This window comes from Anopheles coustani, chromosome 2 (assembly GCF_943734705.1).
Source record: "Anopheles coustani chromosome 2, idAnoCousDA_361_x.2, whole genome shotgun sequence".
NCBI lineage: Eukaryota > Metazoa > Arthropoda > Insecta > Diptera > Culicidae > Anopheles > Anopheles coustani.
In genome coordinates, this window is record NC_071289.1 from 37,482,092 (window position 1) to 37,496,691 (window position 14,600).

Here is a 14,600-nt window from a genome sequence, read left to right on the forward strand (position 1 = left end):
TAGGTTTAAGTGATGCAACTTTACAATAAAATTTACTTCATTCAATTAGCTTCATAAACTTTTTTCTTATTGCGGACGAAAATTTGTCTATTTTTTAATGTAAACGTTAACAATACTGCAAGTTTCATCAAATTGACGTTAAAAAATGGTTTGTTTTAAAGTGCTTATAAAGTTAAATATTACTGATTTACGTTCTTCCAAAATAATTAATCTTCCAAACTAATAATGTCGTAAGAACACAACCGCAATAGTTTTTTCCTTACTGATGGTAATTACTCACACGTTTACTTATTATTGTAACGAGAGACTTTGTCACAACGTTTCAAAACAATTGGAATATATCAATAATATCACAGATCCTTGCTGGTTGGAACGAAAATCAATCCCATACTAGGGGAAGGATACCACCGATTTCACTGCGAGCGTAACGACGTTCCCGGTACAACAGTATGTTTAGTACTACTTCGACTGGTTGAAAATTCAGCCATGCCCCGGCGAAATGAGCAAAGGGAAAGAGTTTAATGGGTTTGATGTTTAACCAGTGCGTTGATGTGTTGACACGACGGCACCGCGAAGAAACGGTTAAACCTCACTCGTGCAACAACCACCTCGCTACGGCCACTCCTACAACAATGACAGACAACTGATCCCTTTTCAATGATAGGATCTGACTTTTCGTCTTTATTACAGCCATTTCCACAAATGGCTGTTGGGTGCCGCGATGTCCTTCCGGCGACGTGTCACATCACCCAATATGTGAAACCGAATGCTGCTCCCAACAAGCGCCCGGGTATTCGCGCCACCCACTCCAGTGTGTGTATGTGTGTGTGTAGGCTGAAAATTAGTCCACTTTGGGGGGATAGCGGGCCCGCAAGGGTGTGATACACCGTGGTGTTTTCCGGGTGAGACGGTACTTAACAATGTAAATGATGTTCTTATTTAGATAAACAGCACTAACCTGGCACGACATTTTCCCGGATGGCCATTTGGCTCGACCAAAGCTGGCAGTAAGTAGCAACCGGGGGGATGTGGAGTATAATCGGTGTGAATTACCGCGCGTTGTAAGCGTGCCAGTACGCCACATGGTATCATCCGACACAGATCCCTGGTATCGATATCGGTTCGCCATGGTACGTAAGTTTCTGCGAACTTTTCTTAATCCGACGGACTTTTACGCTGCCCAGCGGCCAGTGCTGCGGGTATCCTTCCTCACCGGGATGACACCGTTCACTGTGGTCAAGGGTCCGACGGAGCTGATGATGTTGCGGTGCACCCCGTTCGGGTACATCAATACCAGCCTGCACGTGATCCTGTTCTGCAGTTGCTACGTGGGCGCGTTGCTGAAGGGTGAAACTATAACGCGGTTCTTCTTTCAAACCGACATCAGCACGCTGGGCGATGTGCTGCAGTTCACCATCGGTATCACGGCGCTCGTCATGACGTTCTTCTGCAGCATCTTCCAGCGTAATAAGTTGATCAATGCGTTCCACGCGCTGGCTAGCATCGATCGGCGGTTCAAGGAAATCGGTTTGGAGACAAACTATAAGAGCACGCTGCACTACAACCTGCTGGTGATGTGCACGAAGGTGATAATCTCCTCGGCGTATCTGCTGCTGTGTTTGGCCGTGTTCATCTCCTCCAGCACGTACCCGAATCTGACTACCTGGATCTCGTTCCTAATGCCGTACTTTATGATGTCCATGGTGATCGTGGTATTTCTGTGCTTTGTGAACCAAACCAAGCACCGCTTCCATCTGCTGAACAAGGTGCTGAAGCATCTCCGCCAGGCGGTGCTCGAGAAGCGTGTCTCGCCCCAGCGTCGGCTTAGCTACTGGCATGCCATCAAGATCCAGCGTCCGCTCGGGATTGCGTCCGTCTACTCGAACAACGACAAATCGATGCCGGACGTGGTAACCGCCGTGGCCAACATCCAGGACGCGCTGTGCGAAGCGTGCAGCTACGCCGAGGATTACTTCACCATCCAAATGCTCACGATCGTGACGATAGTGTTTGTGATTATCGTGTTTAACTCGTACTACGTGCTGGACGCCTTAATCGGGTCTACCTCGAACGACACGTCGTTCTCCAAGAGTCAGTTCGCCGTGTTCTTCCTCGGTCAAGCCATCGTTTACGGTTTCGGGGTGTTCAACATCGTGTACGGCAGCAGCTCGTTGGTGCGGGAAAACGACAACATCGGCGTCAATGTGCACAAGCTGCTGAACGTGGCGACTGGGACGGACGGCGAGCTCGCCGCCAAGCTGATGCAACTGTCGCTCCAGATGGTCCACCGCAAGGTGCGCTTTTCTGCCTGTGGATTATTTAGTTTGGATTTTACGTTAATTTTCACGGTACGGCACGAAATGCTTCGAAGAAATTGCATGGCACAGCACTTCGGCTCTACTGATAAACGATTTGCTCTTTCAAATTTACAGTTGGTGGGCGCTGCGACAACTTATTTGGTCATACTGATACAATACGAGCTGAGCATGGACGAGAACAGGCACCAAAACATTGCCAGAGCGTTTTTAGGGAACGAAACATGGAACAAATGAAAAAGGTAAACTATTTTTATATGTACGCAAATCTACTCAAAAGGAAGAGTAATAAAATAAATCCTTAGGTGAATTCGCTAGAACTCAACCAGCATTCGTCTGGGGAGATTGTGCCTTGGTTAACAAAAAAAACACCGAACAAATCATTTTGCATAAAATCTACATGCTATGCAAGCCAATGAGGTCTATTAGCGTCTCCACACTTAACACTGATTTGTTCGACACGTTTGTAGAGGTAAAAAAAAAATTATATTCTGATGTTAAGATTTCTACCACTAACGAGTTAAGCTGTACACTGTTTGTAACTTTCAACCAAATGTTGATATTGTAAACAGTATTCATTTTGAAAGTGAGTATAACTCTGCTTTAATCTGGAATAAATAAATAAAATCTTATCTTAAGTTTCTGCGAACGTAAACAATGAAGAAAAAGTTAAAGTTATATGGACAAGTTGTGATACATAGAAAGAAAGAACAAACCGTTTGAAGTTGATTTTCGCAGCAATTCACGGATTCTACTGCAATTTTCACATTATATTCTTACAGTTATAGCTCACGGTTCTTCGTCTTCGATGATGATCCTTTTTTGGCTTCACGATCCCGGCTTCTATTACGACTAGTCTGTCGTTTTCCTTTAGTATCTTTAGAGCTCCCAGCGCCTGTACTGCTAGAGCTTCGACTTCGATGCTTTCGTTTGTATTTATTGCTTCTTTTACTACCCGATGTAGGATCCTTTCGCCTCGCACTGTTCTTTTCACCATGCCCTTGATCTTTGTTATAGCTACTGCTTCGACTCCGGTTTCGGCTGCGGCTTCGACTTCGATTATCTCGTCTTCGCCGACTGCCGCTACGACTTCGATTGTCTCGTCTTCGCCGACTGCGGCTACGGTTTCTTCTGTTGTCGCTGCGAGTATGGCTACGGAATCGTCTGTCATTTTTACCGCTTTCTAATTCACGTACACTTTCTCCAGTGTTTGCTTTAGAACCGGTCACTCTTGCTTCCGGTTCCGGTGACTCCGACCATCGCCAATTAACAGCATTTCGGGACGGTTGTGTAGCTCCGGAAGTGATTTCATCCCAGCTCCTGTAAAATATGATAATTTAAAAATTTAATTAATAACTGTGAATCCATGATAGCTCCTAACTGCATACTTTTGCACAAGCGGCGTGGCAGGCACAATTGAAGCCTCCTTACGCATCGATCGACTCTCCTGGAAATGATCGTACTGGTAGCGAAGGTCAGGGTTCTTGAAGATGTGCAGAAAATTGCATCCTGGCCCCTTCTGGCAGCGTTTCAACTCAAATAGCCCTGGAAATTTCGAATCCATGGTGGGGATTGATTAACGCATGTCTCATTTCCTGTGCAAAACTATGGGAAACAAGCGATCAGTATGTTCGTATGAGTTAAGGATAAAGGACTTTAAGAAACTGCTTTGAAAAATCTTTCGCAAAAGCAATGGTTCAGCTCTATAATTTTAAAAGGATACACATTTGAATTTCTGTTCATTTACCACACACCGCCGCTGGCCAAACGATCGGGCTTCGGAACTCCACATGCAGTTGCTTTTTCGCGTAAAATCTTCCATTCATGCGAAGGTAGGCGGCCGCAGCGTTTCTGGAAGGGAATGTGATTCTTGATTAAAATAACCACTCTTTCAAAAAGCAAACACTAACATACCTCAAGTTTTCATACTCAATATAAACATTGCCCCTAAGATGCAGACCGAAGTTTCTACAGACCAAGATTTGCTGTATTTTTCCAAACCGCTCAAACTCATCAACAATATCGCGGAAAAACTCAACAAAACTATTTTTTAAGTCGTCCTCGTCGAATTCAAGCCTTCCGTCATTACCATACTCTTGGTGTACGGTACGTTCCAGCGCCGGATGATTGAAGAAGTTTGAGATGAGAATAATCTGTCAAGGAAATCCATTTGCAAACATGTGAAAATGCAAACAATTTACACATCAAAAATCTTACCTTACTTAAGCCAGGCGTTGGATGGTTTCCACTACATCTTAAACCATGCCGGCACGTTCCTGTTTTAGTGAAAAACTTACAATCCACAGCATCCGCCCGGGTGTTGTGTACCATTTGAAGCTCGTTCAAGTAGTCATCGATGCCGGTCACCGAAAACTCTTCCAATTTCATTTGTCGTTCCCGTATCAGGCGTAGCATTTCCTCTTGCTGTCGGTGGCGCTCTGCTCGTGCTTCTTCGGTTCGTTTTTCACGCTCCTCAAACTCCCGCCGGATTCGTTCCCGTTTTTCACGTTCTTCACGTTCTTTGGTTTCGATTTGTTGTCGCAACTGTTCGAATCTCTTTTGGGCTTTGTGTTCTTGCTCAAGCCATTTTGCATTACGGAGAGCACGCTCCAGGGCTTCCCGACCTGCGGCCACTTCTTCCTGCCGTAGCATTTCGATCATTAGATTCTGATATTCTGGGTCGGCATCTTTTTCTTTTTGTAATTCTTCTTCTAATCGATCGCGTTCCTTGGCCGCCTTCTGTCGTATGAGCTTTCTTCGCCGTTTCTTGCAAAATTTTCTCCATTCTTTCCGCCTGGAATAGTAGAAAAACTTGGAAATAAAAAACTTTTATCTTTAACATTAAATTTAAGGACGATCTTACTTTATTTTGCATTGAACGGAGCTCATTTCTACGTCGCACGAAAAGAAGCGGCATCTACATAAATGTTGTTTGTTGATTGTTTTGATTTTCTCATCACTGTCTAGTGGTGTTAGCAGGGATCGGATTCAAATAATTTGAAAGATAGCTCCCTACACAGATTCTAAAAGATTGGATCCCATTTGATGGATATTCATCAATAAATTCAACAAATGATCGAAATAATCAGCATATCGATGTGCGCACATGATATGACGGATTGGAATTCGGTTTTGGACAGTAGGATCTCATACCGCAGTTCCAGTTCGGCGTCGCATCAGAGCGGATCGTTAGCGTATACGGGGTTCCTGAAATAGTTAGGGGAAAATAAGGTTATATCGGCCGCATGGTGGAGCCGCCGAGCTGGAGCTCAAGTCAGATAAATCCTAGCCGCCACACATCTCGTGCTGTTCGAGTAATCAAGCGGATCACGAGTTTCGTGCGATCTGACAAACGGAAAGAAATATTCCTTTCGTGACGGCGGGTGAACAGCCACAATTTGTCTGTGCACTAGCGTGGTTGGTTAGCAGTGCTCCTGGCCACATGGTAGTCAAAATGTGACGCCCACAGAAAATCATAACAGCCTCAGAAAGTCAGGGCATATGGCCTTAGTGGCCGTTCTTTCACCAATAGAGGTATTTGTCTCCAGGTTAGTTAGCGAAGGCCAGGAAGCTGGATTCAATAGCCGTACTGGAGTAAATCATCGCCGAAGAAGAATAAGAAGAAGAAGAAGAAGGATCTCATACCGGATTTGAATCGAAAGATTCGAGTCACTGCAGGGATTTGATTTTCCCACCACTACTAGACAAAATGAAACTGACAGCACCATTGACCAAGGTTAGTTGGACATACTTCAAACATCTTGGTCTCCATTCGCAGATCTACTGTGGTATCGCACGTGTTTATTTAAAATTCATTTGTTTTTTTTTTTTTTTGATCTTTTAACATTACTCTGACCAATTAACGATCCTCTTCTGCGCGCTCTGCGTCTTTTTAATACTCATAGCCATCTGTTTGACTACCATATCCCACTATCCTCCTTCAGAGCCTGCCTCCTAGAATCTCTTATATCCTAACCCACCCTATACTCCTATTTGTAACCCTCTCCCCTGCGGAGTTCTAGCATAAGTAAGTTGTTAAGTCTGCTGGCGGACAACTTGAATACTGAAATAAACAAACAAACAAACAAACAAACAATGTATATTATAACATTGGACACGAAAACGATCTTTGACCAATAACATCATATTTTCGATAATGATTTTGTACCTCCAGAGAACGTTCCTTCATTGAAACCTGATTTACACACATATCGTCACATTTTCATCGTATAGGACAAAGAAAGGGGCTTGAACAGAAAGAAATAATGCGACACATTGAAAAAAGTATGATATTAAGTGATCTCACATTTATTACAAGCGATATGACACTACTAGCATCATGTTACTCTTTCACGTGGTAGTAATCCTGGACAGTTACGTTATACTTCGATGGAAAAACACTTTTTTTCGGAAAAACTTATAATTCAATAGTGAAAACAAAAATAAAACACCTTCAACTATTTCTTAAAAAGCCTATTTATTTAATAAATATACATTTTGAAAACATTTCGCATGTGCTCCAGTATGGTATGGACGTTGTTCTCGCAGTTGTTACTGTTTGTTTTATGAAGAAATGAGACACTGTTTTGGATGGTGCCAGTAAACAATGAAATGCCCGAATGGCACTGGCGAGTCAAAGCGATGTTCTTATGTAGTGCTCATGAAACACGCACGATCGCAACGGTTTCGGTTCTATCGTCGAATAAGTGGTCTCTGTTCTCTGAAAATCAAACAAACAGGGCTGGATACCGTCTGCAACATTCAACTACTAAATGAGGAAAAGTACTACGCAATTTCGAATGAGCAGTTGAGTAGCGAAGGGAAGTACTGAGGAGAAAGAAAAGGACGAGGAGGAAACGGAGACCGTTCGTAACCTCGAGTGAATAGTTTTGGTGGTGCGGTGCGTTCTGGGGGAGGGAGGGTTGTTTGGCAGTTTTACACCAGAATGCCGAGTGCCGGGTCCCGCCTGCCACCGCATGCCTTCACACCGCGCCGCTCCTTACAGACGGATGCCCGGGTTGGTGGCGGACACGTAGTTCAGCAGCTCCTCCGAGTCTTCACAGACGACCGGCTTCTCGTGGTAGCAGGCCACATCGTGCCAGCCGATGCCATCGTTGTACACGTTGTTCAGGATCGATAGGCACGACTCGGTCGTCTGGTTGATGTCGAACTCGGCGTTGTCCGGCTGCGGGATCTTCTTGTGTCCGGACTTGCTCCACGGGTTGTAACCCCAGCCGTTCGGAATCTGGTTGGTGGCGTGGATCTTCTCGCGGTTGTTCGACCAGAACCAGCCGTAGATGTTCTTCGGCTCCAGGTCCGGGCGACCCTCGCAGCCCTTGAAGTCGCACAGGCGACCGGCGGTCCAGATGTACGGCACGTCGTTCTGCTGGATCAGTCGGAAGATCAGGTTGTTCTCTTCCTGCGTTTCCAGCGACACCAGGTCCATGCAGTACTCGCGGCAGATGTTGCGACCGTCGAGCCAGTCGACTCGCTTGTCGGCCAGGGCGGGCACATGGGCGCTGTAGAAGTAGTTATGTCCGCGGTAGCTGAACTGCTTCGGGCCTGCCCGATGGATGTGCCGGGGAAAAAAAAAGAAGTAACAAAATCGTTAGTATCCGTCGTGCAGCATTCCTTGATTACAATACAGGAAACCATTTCATCCCCCCAATCGCGAAAGATCACTGCCGTACACGTAATCTTACGAGACTCCAACCACAAAATGTCAGCGTTCGCTAGCGTTTTGTTTGTTATACGTCTTTCCTCCACTCGCATCTCCCTCGTACATCGCGTGGCATGTCTCAGGCCAATCTTTGGGATCGACAATTTCGAGACGCTCGTGCACGCATCGGCAAACGAATTCCTACGCCAAATCTCGCATGTCAAACGACAGCTGGTAGTGAAAACGATCTTTTTTTGCATTTTCCTCTTCTTTTCCATCGCTTCAACACCAGGTTCACAGCGCTGGCTCACCCGACCGTCATCCATACCATATTTTTCTCATATGAAGATGCAAAGTTCAAGTGCTTCATTAATTATTAATGAAGCACCATTTCAGGTTTGTTTTCTTTTTTGCAAGCATGGCCCTGCGCGTGTGTGTGTGTGTGCTTGCGTGCGTGTAAGAAACCCAACCGGTTGATTGGCTGGCGTTTACTACTATCCTAATAATATTGGCCTCCCCGGTGCGCACAAACCCCCGGAAATCCGCTCACCTGATGGGCGACGCTGAATTTGTCATTGCGCAATCGAGGCTTGCCTGTGCCGTCCCGTTTCGACACCTTGAGCGTCTGCGCGCCAATGGCGACCATGGAGTTTGCGGCATAAATCAACTCCATTTTGATGCGAATCATCGATGCTACTTTACGACCGTTGGGAAGTTGGCTGCTGCTGTACTTAGAGGCACTTGTTTACGATGAGGTGCGCAGTCTGGAACAGAAGTCCGACCTGATGCGGACCTGATTGGCCACCACACCACCACCACACCAGGTGAATCGATCGATCGGGCGGTTATGGGAATACTTTTACTCTCAAACCCGCAAAACAGCGATTCGTCGCGCCGCTCGGTTTCCAAATCGCGAGTCCCAACGGGAGCACTTTCCATTTCTTTTTTCCCCCCGTGTCCACACCGAGCGGGCGTAATAAGTAGGCCAACGGCGATAAGTCGGCGGGTACCTGTTATTTTATTGCGCCTAACCCTCCCTCCCACTCGCCGCCGATCGCTTCTCTGTCCCGCTTCGGTCGTGGCCCCGTTATCATCCGATCCTGCCTCGCTAATGTGGTTCACGGTGCGCCCCGAGAAGTTGCCTCATCGACTTCCTTCATCCCCCCAGGGGCGGGATGGAAAGGGAGAAATGGAGCGGCCGGGGGAAGGGACGGGGGATAGCTGTACGGGCGCACAGACTAAATCCCCTTCTCCGGTGCGAAGAAGAGGGGAGAAGAAAAGTCCACCACACGATGCCACAACGTCACAAGCATCCGCGCAAGCAAGCGGCCACATTAAGAAATCCGTGCTTATTAACACCGATAAATAAAGGTCGAAAGGTACCGCTGGAATCTCGGCGACTTCGGACGATCGGGCGAGATCTGCGCGCTGAACATGGCCCTCCCGCCCTGGGGCGTTACCACCGGACGGGATCCGTCCGATTGGCTGCCTGCGTCGGTTCGTCCACGTCAAGCAAATACTTAGAAGTCACCTGGTCGATCGTCGATCGGCTGGTCGATGAGGGCTCCACCCCATTCCAGTCCAGCACGCGCGCCGAGCTGGTGCCGAGAGATGGTGCCAATTTATTATGAAATCCTTTCCACCCGTACGACGATGCGGATCTGTCATAATAGTAAACATCGTTGCCCAACCACCACCAACCAGCTTTCCGGCCGAAACTTTGAACAACCACCCTATGCCCTCCTCAACCGGTCGTCGCTTGGGTGACGGGCGTCGAGGGGAATCGGAGCGTTCGGGCGTCACCCGCGACCACCACCACCTCCGCCACACCCTAAAAGCTAACAAATTAGCGTAATCGTATTGCAAGAGTGGGAGAGGGGGAGGGGGGGGAGGGGGAGGTGGACGGGGACGCCCGTGTTGGCGATCTTTTTCAGCAGCGATCCTTTTTTATTTGTGCGCTGTTGTGTTGTACTTCTTCGCTCCATCCTCCTCGTTTACCAGATGTCGCAGCAGGGCACTGTGGTCTTGGACAACGGGTTTCGGTTTGCACGCCACCATCTCCCCCGGTGGGCCACTAGAAGCCCAAGGTCTCCCGGACCTGTTGGTGCTACGCGAAGGCTCAAGTTTGGGTGTGACCGACAGCTTCGTGTCGGCAAAAAAAAGGGGGGAAACATGCTGAGCATTAAAAACTACACACGCTCCGTGTTGGAGGAGGAATTTTCGAGAGCTTCTTCAAAGTTCTTGGTTCGTTGAACTCGTTTGCTCGTTCGAGTGGTGATTCGACATCGAAAGACTTCAATGCAAACATTCGCTATAAAAGCGACGAACCTTCGGGCGATGGAATTTGAATATATTTTATTTTTATGTTTCTTCTTTTCAGGAATTACTGCTTCAGAGTCCTTCGGAATATATATATATATATACATGTTTGTGTGTTTAGCTTATCGTAATTATCGTGAACTACTTACGGGATGCACATTTCTCCGGCACTGGCAGCGACAGGAAGCGGCCCGGCTTCTGCACAGGCTGATTTGATTTCACCTCATTGATGGCGGGCTTTGGTTCGGCAAGGCACACGGCGACCAAGGACGCCACTACGAGCAGCAGCAGCTTCATCTGCGGATGGCACGAACGAAACAGAAACAAGTTAAATGCAACGCTCCAGGATAAGCACGAAGCTCGGCGAAGAAGACCAAGGGCCGGGGACAAGAACAATCGGGGACGGCTCGTCGGCGAGAGTGGCGCGTTACCTTCGACCGACGTCGTTGTTTCAAAGCGCTAATTCCCCCACGGTCAAGCACGACCTTTTCGGTACAGTTGCGGTCCCAAATGAGCAGGGAGCCCCAAGAGTGTGCGGGGCCTGCACTTCGTACGTGAGCCATCGATCGTGATTGGATGTTTTTTATTTCTATTTCTTTTAGTTGCCTCCTCTTTCCCTGCACTTAACACTTGGCTTCTGTAAAGGTAGCGGTTATTGTTTTGTCGTACCGCTGTCCCCGCGTACGGGGTTTTTGGAGGACAAGACTAAATAGATTTTCTTTTTTTTTTGTACCGCTACCATATCTGATCGGGTTTCAATAGAGAATCCTTCTAGGTTGTGCTGCCAAGGAGCATGCCCGTTTGTTGTCGCTTCCCTTGAAGACGTCCTCTTGTTTTCTATTCCCCCGTCCCGCAAACGACTAACCTTAATGGAAACGGATGGCCCGAATGGTTCCATCAGCGCGCAAATAAGCACACATTTAGAGACGATTAATTTTAAAACGATGCCTCGCGTTGTTGCACCCGAACGATCGAGTGATTATCTTGCACAACCGAACATTTGATGCTGCAAAGGGGCGGATGTTCGACAACATAAACGGCCGGGTTTAAGTGTGCTTACACAAAGTAAAGCAGCCGCCGGTGGCAGGGACGGATTAAGCCACATAAGCGCGCAATCGGTGTCCCATCTACCGCTCGTAACTGATAGCTTCCTGGTGTAACCTATTGCGTAGTCGCGCAAAACAATGGATTTGTGGAAAAACGACGACCCTACATGCGCTTGGCAGAGTTGAGGAGAGGGGGCATGGAGCGCCGGCAGTAGGTATCTTACTAATAAAGACACAATATCTCAGTACCAATCGGCTCGTACGGTTTGTGGAACAGTAAAACGCTGTACAGGCGTTGTTCTTCCATTCAGTTGAGAGGTTTAATGGCGGAGGAGACCTTTGTAAGACACCTAGAAGGTTCGCCATTGGTAGATAAGCTAATAGAATTGTAAAACAACGAGCATGGACCAAAACACACAGCGTCAAACGACAACCGGTAAACCTTCCAACACACACACACACTCTCGTTAGTGGCAACATGCTATGCAACGGACGAGCTGCATTGGTGCATCGTTCTCACTTTACATTGCGACCATATTCCGACCGCCCAACTCCAGCCCCATCGATCATTGTTGTGCTAGCAATCCTCTATTTCTTTGTCATCTTGCTTGGGGTCGACTTGACTAGTGGCTCACTCGGGTGAATTATTGTTCTTTTCAGCATGCAAGGGTGCAGAAATGCAGACGCACGCCGTGAAGTAAGAAACGCACCGGGCTGCATATGCGTACCGCAATCGTAAACCAGCTCGCAAATGGCTGCTACAAACAACTCACCATGAACTACCACCACCACCATCACCAGTTCCTAGTACAGGTGTTTTTTTTTATCGGAACAATTGTTTCCGAAATGGTGGTGAGCACCAATAAAACACCATTGTTTCCTGGCCTAATGATGATTGCCGTTTCATTAGCGATGCCACCGCGGCGGAGTGATGTTAACCCAACAACCTCTGCTTCGCATGATCGCGGCGGATCTTGTAGAAGCGATCTTTTGCGGGTGGAAAATAGATCTTCTTGGAACGATCGGATTCTTGTTTGTTTTTGTGCAGCGACTGAGTGATTCAGCTTTCCGAGAATGAGTCACTTCAACTTAAATAATAACAGAACATACTGAAGCTTAAAGAATTTGGATGACAATCTTTTGAAGTCGTCGGGAAAACTAAGATTAATAGCTATTGGAATAAACGATATGAAAATGAAATTAATTTATTTAAATATAGGGAAACTCAAGAAACATTGAACAAGCTCAACGCATCCTTATAAAACAAAAAGATGGAATAGACAACTAACTAAATCTGACGACAAAGCAAACAAAAAAGCTTCCAGATCTTTTCAAGTCGCTGAGAAAACCAAGAGCCTTTAATTTAAACCAAACAACAGTAGCTGCTGAGCTTCTTGAGCATCGATATAAGTACGAATTTAAACTCATCCTCAAGAAAGATCGAACAGTATCAACAGATTCTAATAAAAGCAAAAAGATCAACTAGACAACTAACTGAATCTGACCTCCGGCCTGAAATGGAAATTGCGGGTGAAACCAGTCGAAACCAAAATCACACAATCTCGTTCGTACTGAAGGCTTAAAGATTCCAGAGATTGTGAAAGGCGGACAGGAGCGTGGTCGGGCGTTTTGCCTTGCCGATTGTCGGCGATTGTCTTTCGCTCGTTCGGCTTGTCCTCTTGGGCTTCCTGCGCCTAACCAAAACCACCGAGTCGTCGGAGATTGGAAGGCGTCGCGCGGCTAAGCAAAGCAGATCGCCGATCTTTCCAACCCTGCTACTGCATCCATCGCCAGCAACTGGCGATTGGCGAGAGACGTTGCTTCGAAAGCATCGAATTAACATATTCACTCGTCTGCAGCATCAACGCGTGACGATGAGGCAAGTTCAAAAATATGAAAGGTGGCGTTCACTGTGGCGTTCAGAGCGACAATTTACCAGCCCCATTCCATAGTGAACGCTTTAAATCTCGGGTCCAAAAGGCTGCCGGAGTAATAGCTTGGAATAAGTAGCAGATGCCCACCGCTGCAGCTTAGAAGCACACTCTTTTTGTTTCCTTTCACTCAGAAACTCCAATCCTCCTTGGGATGGATCTGGAGGATTAATAAGCCATCAGCTTAAACCAGAACACCAAAACCGAGGGACCCTTCTCTTGCGGTGCGGTTAAAGGCGGCGCTTGTATAAGCGGGATCCGCGTTGAGAGATTCTATTTTTAAACGGATTGCGTGAGTTGGCCGGCTCTTGGAACGACGTGCACATCCTGGACCGACGTTTAGGTGTGGGTGATTGAGTGCCATCTGTCAAAACCAGTGATCTTGCGAACCCGTCGAGCAGCTTTAAAACGTTTTATTAGACGAGGATTAAAAAAAAAAAAAACAAGAATAACACGAAAACATTGTGGCCTCTGCAACACGTATCCGGTTTGCGGTTTGCGTTTAGAGGAGGTGTACAAAAAAGCACAGAAACTGCTTTCAAACAACTCAAAGTACAGCCAGAATGGTTTTGAGTATGGGAATTACAAATCAATGGATTTAAACCCCAGCAAACAGCACATTGCCGTTGTTCGGAAGATTTAAGATAACCTGCTGGCAGAAATTGTGCAATAGCGCAGGCTTTTCCAACGAACGTCAACCGTCGCTTCCACGACGATCCTTACATAAACATCGACCTATTCGGGCTGTTTTCAAACAAGTTTTTGACTAGCTGGTTGTACACCAAAAACCGATCGTGAATACTACGGCATCATCAATCTTCACCGACTTCAGATAATCGTCGGCGTATGGTCGTTGGCGGGCTCGGGGAACCCCCTCGGCGCAAATGGCTCGCGGCTAAATCTCGTTCCCACAAAACACTCGGAAACTGAAGACGTTGCCGCCGTTTAACAGCACTGCGTTACATCTGCATCCCAAGGGGAAAAGTCACGATCCGTGACGCACGGTGGTTTTTGATGAAAATTCAGGTTCAGTTCTAAAATCTAGCACCAAATCACTGGGAACGGCGAGCGCACGCCTGGTGGATTTCAAAGCGGCCAAGCTTTACGCAACCAAGCTTAGTTTAAGAACCTACTATTGTATAAAAATTGTTTATTTCTACCTATGCTTGGGAAAATTTAAAAATTCTAAATACAAAATACTATCGTTTAAGAAGAACGTAAACATATTGAACAGGTCGCCCTATTTAAACGTGTTCGTAAGATCACAACTGGCTCTTGACTGAGTGAGATATTTGTAAGATACAGTACCGATAACAGTTGCACAATGTTA

The 14,600-nt window shown here is 46.8% G+C and overlaps 3 protein-coding genes across 3 annotated transcripts; 1 reads left to right on the top strand and 2 right to left on the bottom strand.

Moving 5' to 3' along the window:
- Positions 1-1,082: 1,082 nt before the first annotated feature.
- On the top strand, positions 1,083-2,552 carry LOC131264354 (putative gustatory receptor 28a). Its single transcript, XM_058266658.1, has 2 exons — positions 1,083-2,348; positions 2,433-2,552. The coding sequence occupies exons 1-2, from the start codon at positions 1,083-1,085 to the stop codon at positions 2,550-2,552; spliced, it is 1,386 nt and encodes a 461-aa protein (XP_058122641.1).
- A 494-nt stretch (positions 2,553-3,046) lies between these two features.
- On the bottom strand, positions 3,047-5,204 carry LOC131264355 (U2 small nuclear ribonucleoprotein auxiliary factor 35 kDa subunit-related protein 2). The gene is made up of 6 exons (XM_058266659.1): positions 5,179-5,204; positions 4,533-5,109; positions 4,230-4,468; positions 4,063-4,166; positions 3,704-3,860; positions 3,047-3,635 (listed from the first exon to the last, which is right to left on the bottom strand). The coding sequence occupies exons 1-6, from the start codon at positions 5,202-5,204 to the stop codon at positions 3,098-3,100; spliced, it is 1,641 nt and encodes a 546-aa protein (XP_058122642.1). The 3' UTR covers positions 3,047-3,097.
- Positions 5,205-6,784: 1,580 nt separating this feature from the next.
- LOC131263091 (uncharacterized) lies at positions 6,785-10,590 on the bottom strand. The gene is made up of 2 exons (XM_058265238.1): positions 10,443-10,590; positions 6,785-7,877 (listed from the first exon to the last, which is right to left on the bottom strand). The coding sequence occupies exons 1-2, from the start codon at positions 10,588-10,590 to the stop codon at positions 7,315-7,317; spliced, it is 711 nt and encodes a 236-aa protein (XP_058121221.1). The 3' UTR covers positions 6,785-7,314.
- Between the last annotated feature and the right edge of the window lie 4,010 nt (positions 10,591-14,600).

What these genes read in the sequence shown, in the direction of transcription:
- LOC131263091 (XM_058265238.1), bottom strand. Translation starts at nt 10,590, where the DNA reads ATGAAGCTGCTGCTGCTCGTAGTGGCGTCCTTGGTCGCCGTGTGCCTT. An exon ending in GCCGGAGAAATGTGCATCCC is followed by an intron (nt 7,878 to 10,442) that starts GTAAGTAGTTCA and finishes TCCATCGGGCAG; the next exon opens with GCCCGAAGCAGTTCAGCTAC.
- LOC131264355 (XM_058266659.1), bottom strand. Translation starts at nt 5,204, where the DNA reads ATGAGCTCCGTTCAATGCAAAATAAA. An exon ending in TCCGTTCAATGCAAAATAAA is followed by an intron (nt 5,110 to 5,178) that starts GTAAGATCGTCC and finishes CTACTATTCCAG; the next exon opens with GCGGAAAGAATGGAGAAAAT. An exon ending in ATTGAGTATGAAAACTTGAG is followed by an intron (nt 4,167 to 4,229) that starts GTATGTTAGTGT and finishes ATTCCCTTCCAG; the next exon opens with AAACGCTGCGGCCGCCTACC.
- LOC131264354 (XM_058266658.1), top strand. Translation starts at nt 1,083, where the DNA reads ATGGTATCATCCGACACAGATCCCTGGTATCGATATCGGTTCGCCATG. An exon ending in ATTTTACGTTAATTTTCACG is followed by an intron (nt 2,349 to 2,432) that starts GTACGGCACGAA and finishes TCAAATTTACAG; the next exon opens with TTGGTGGGCGCTGCGACAAC.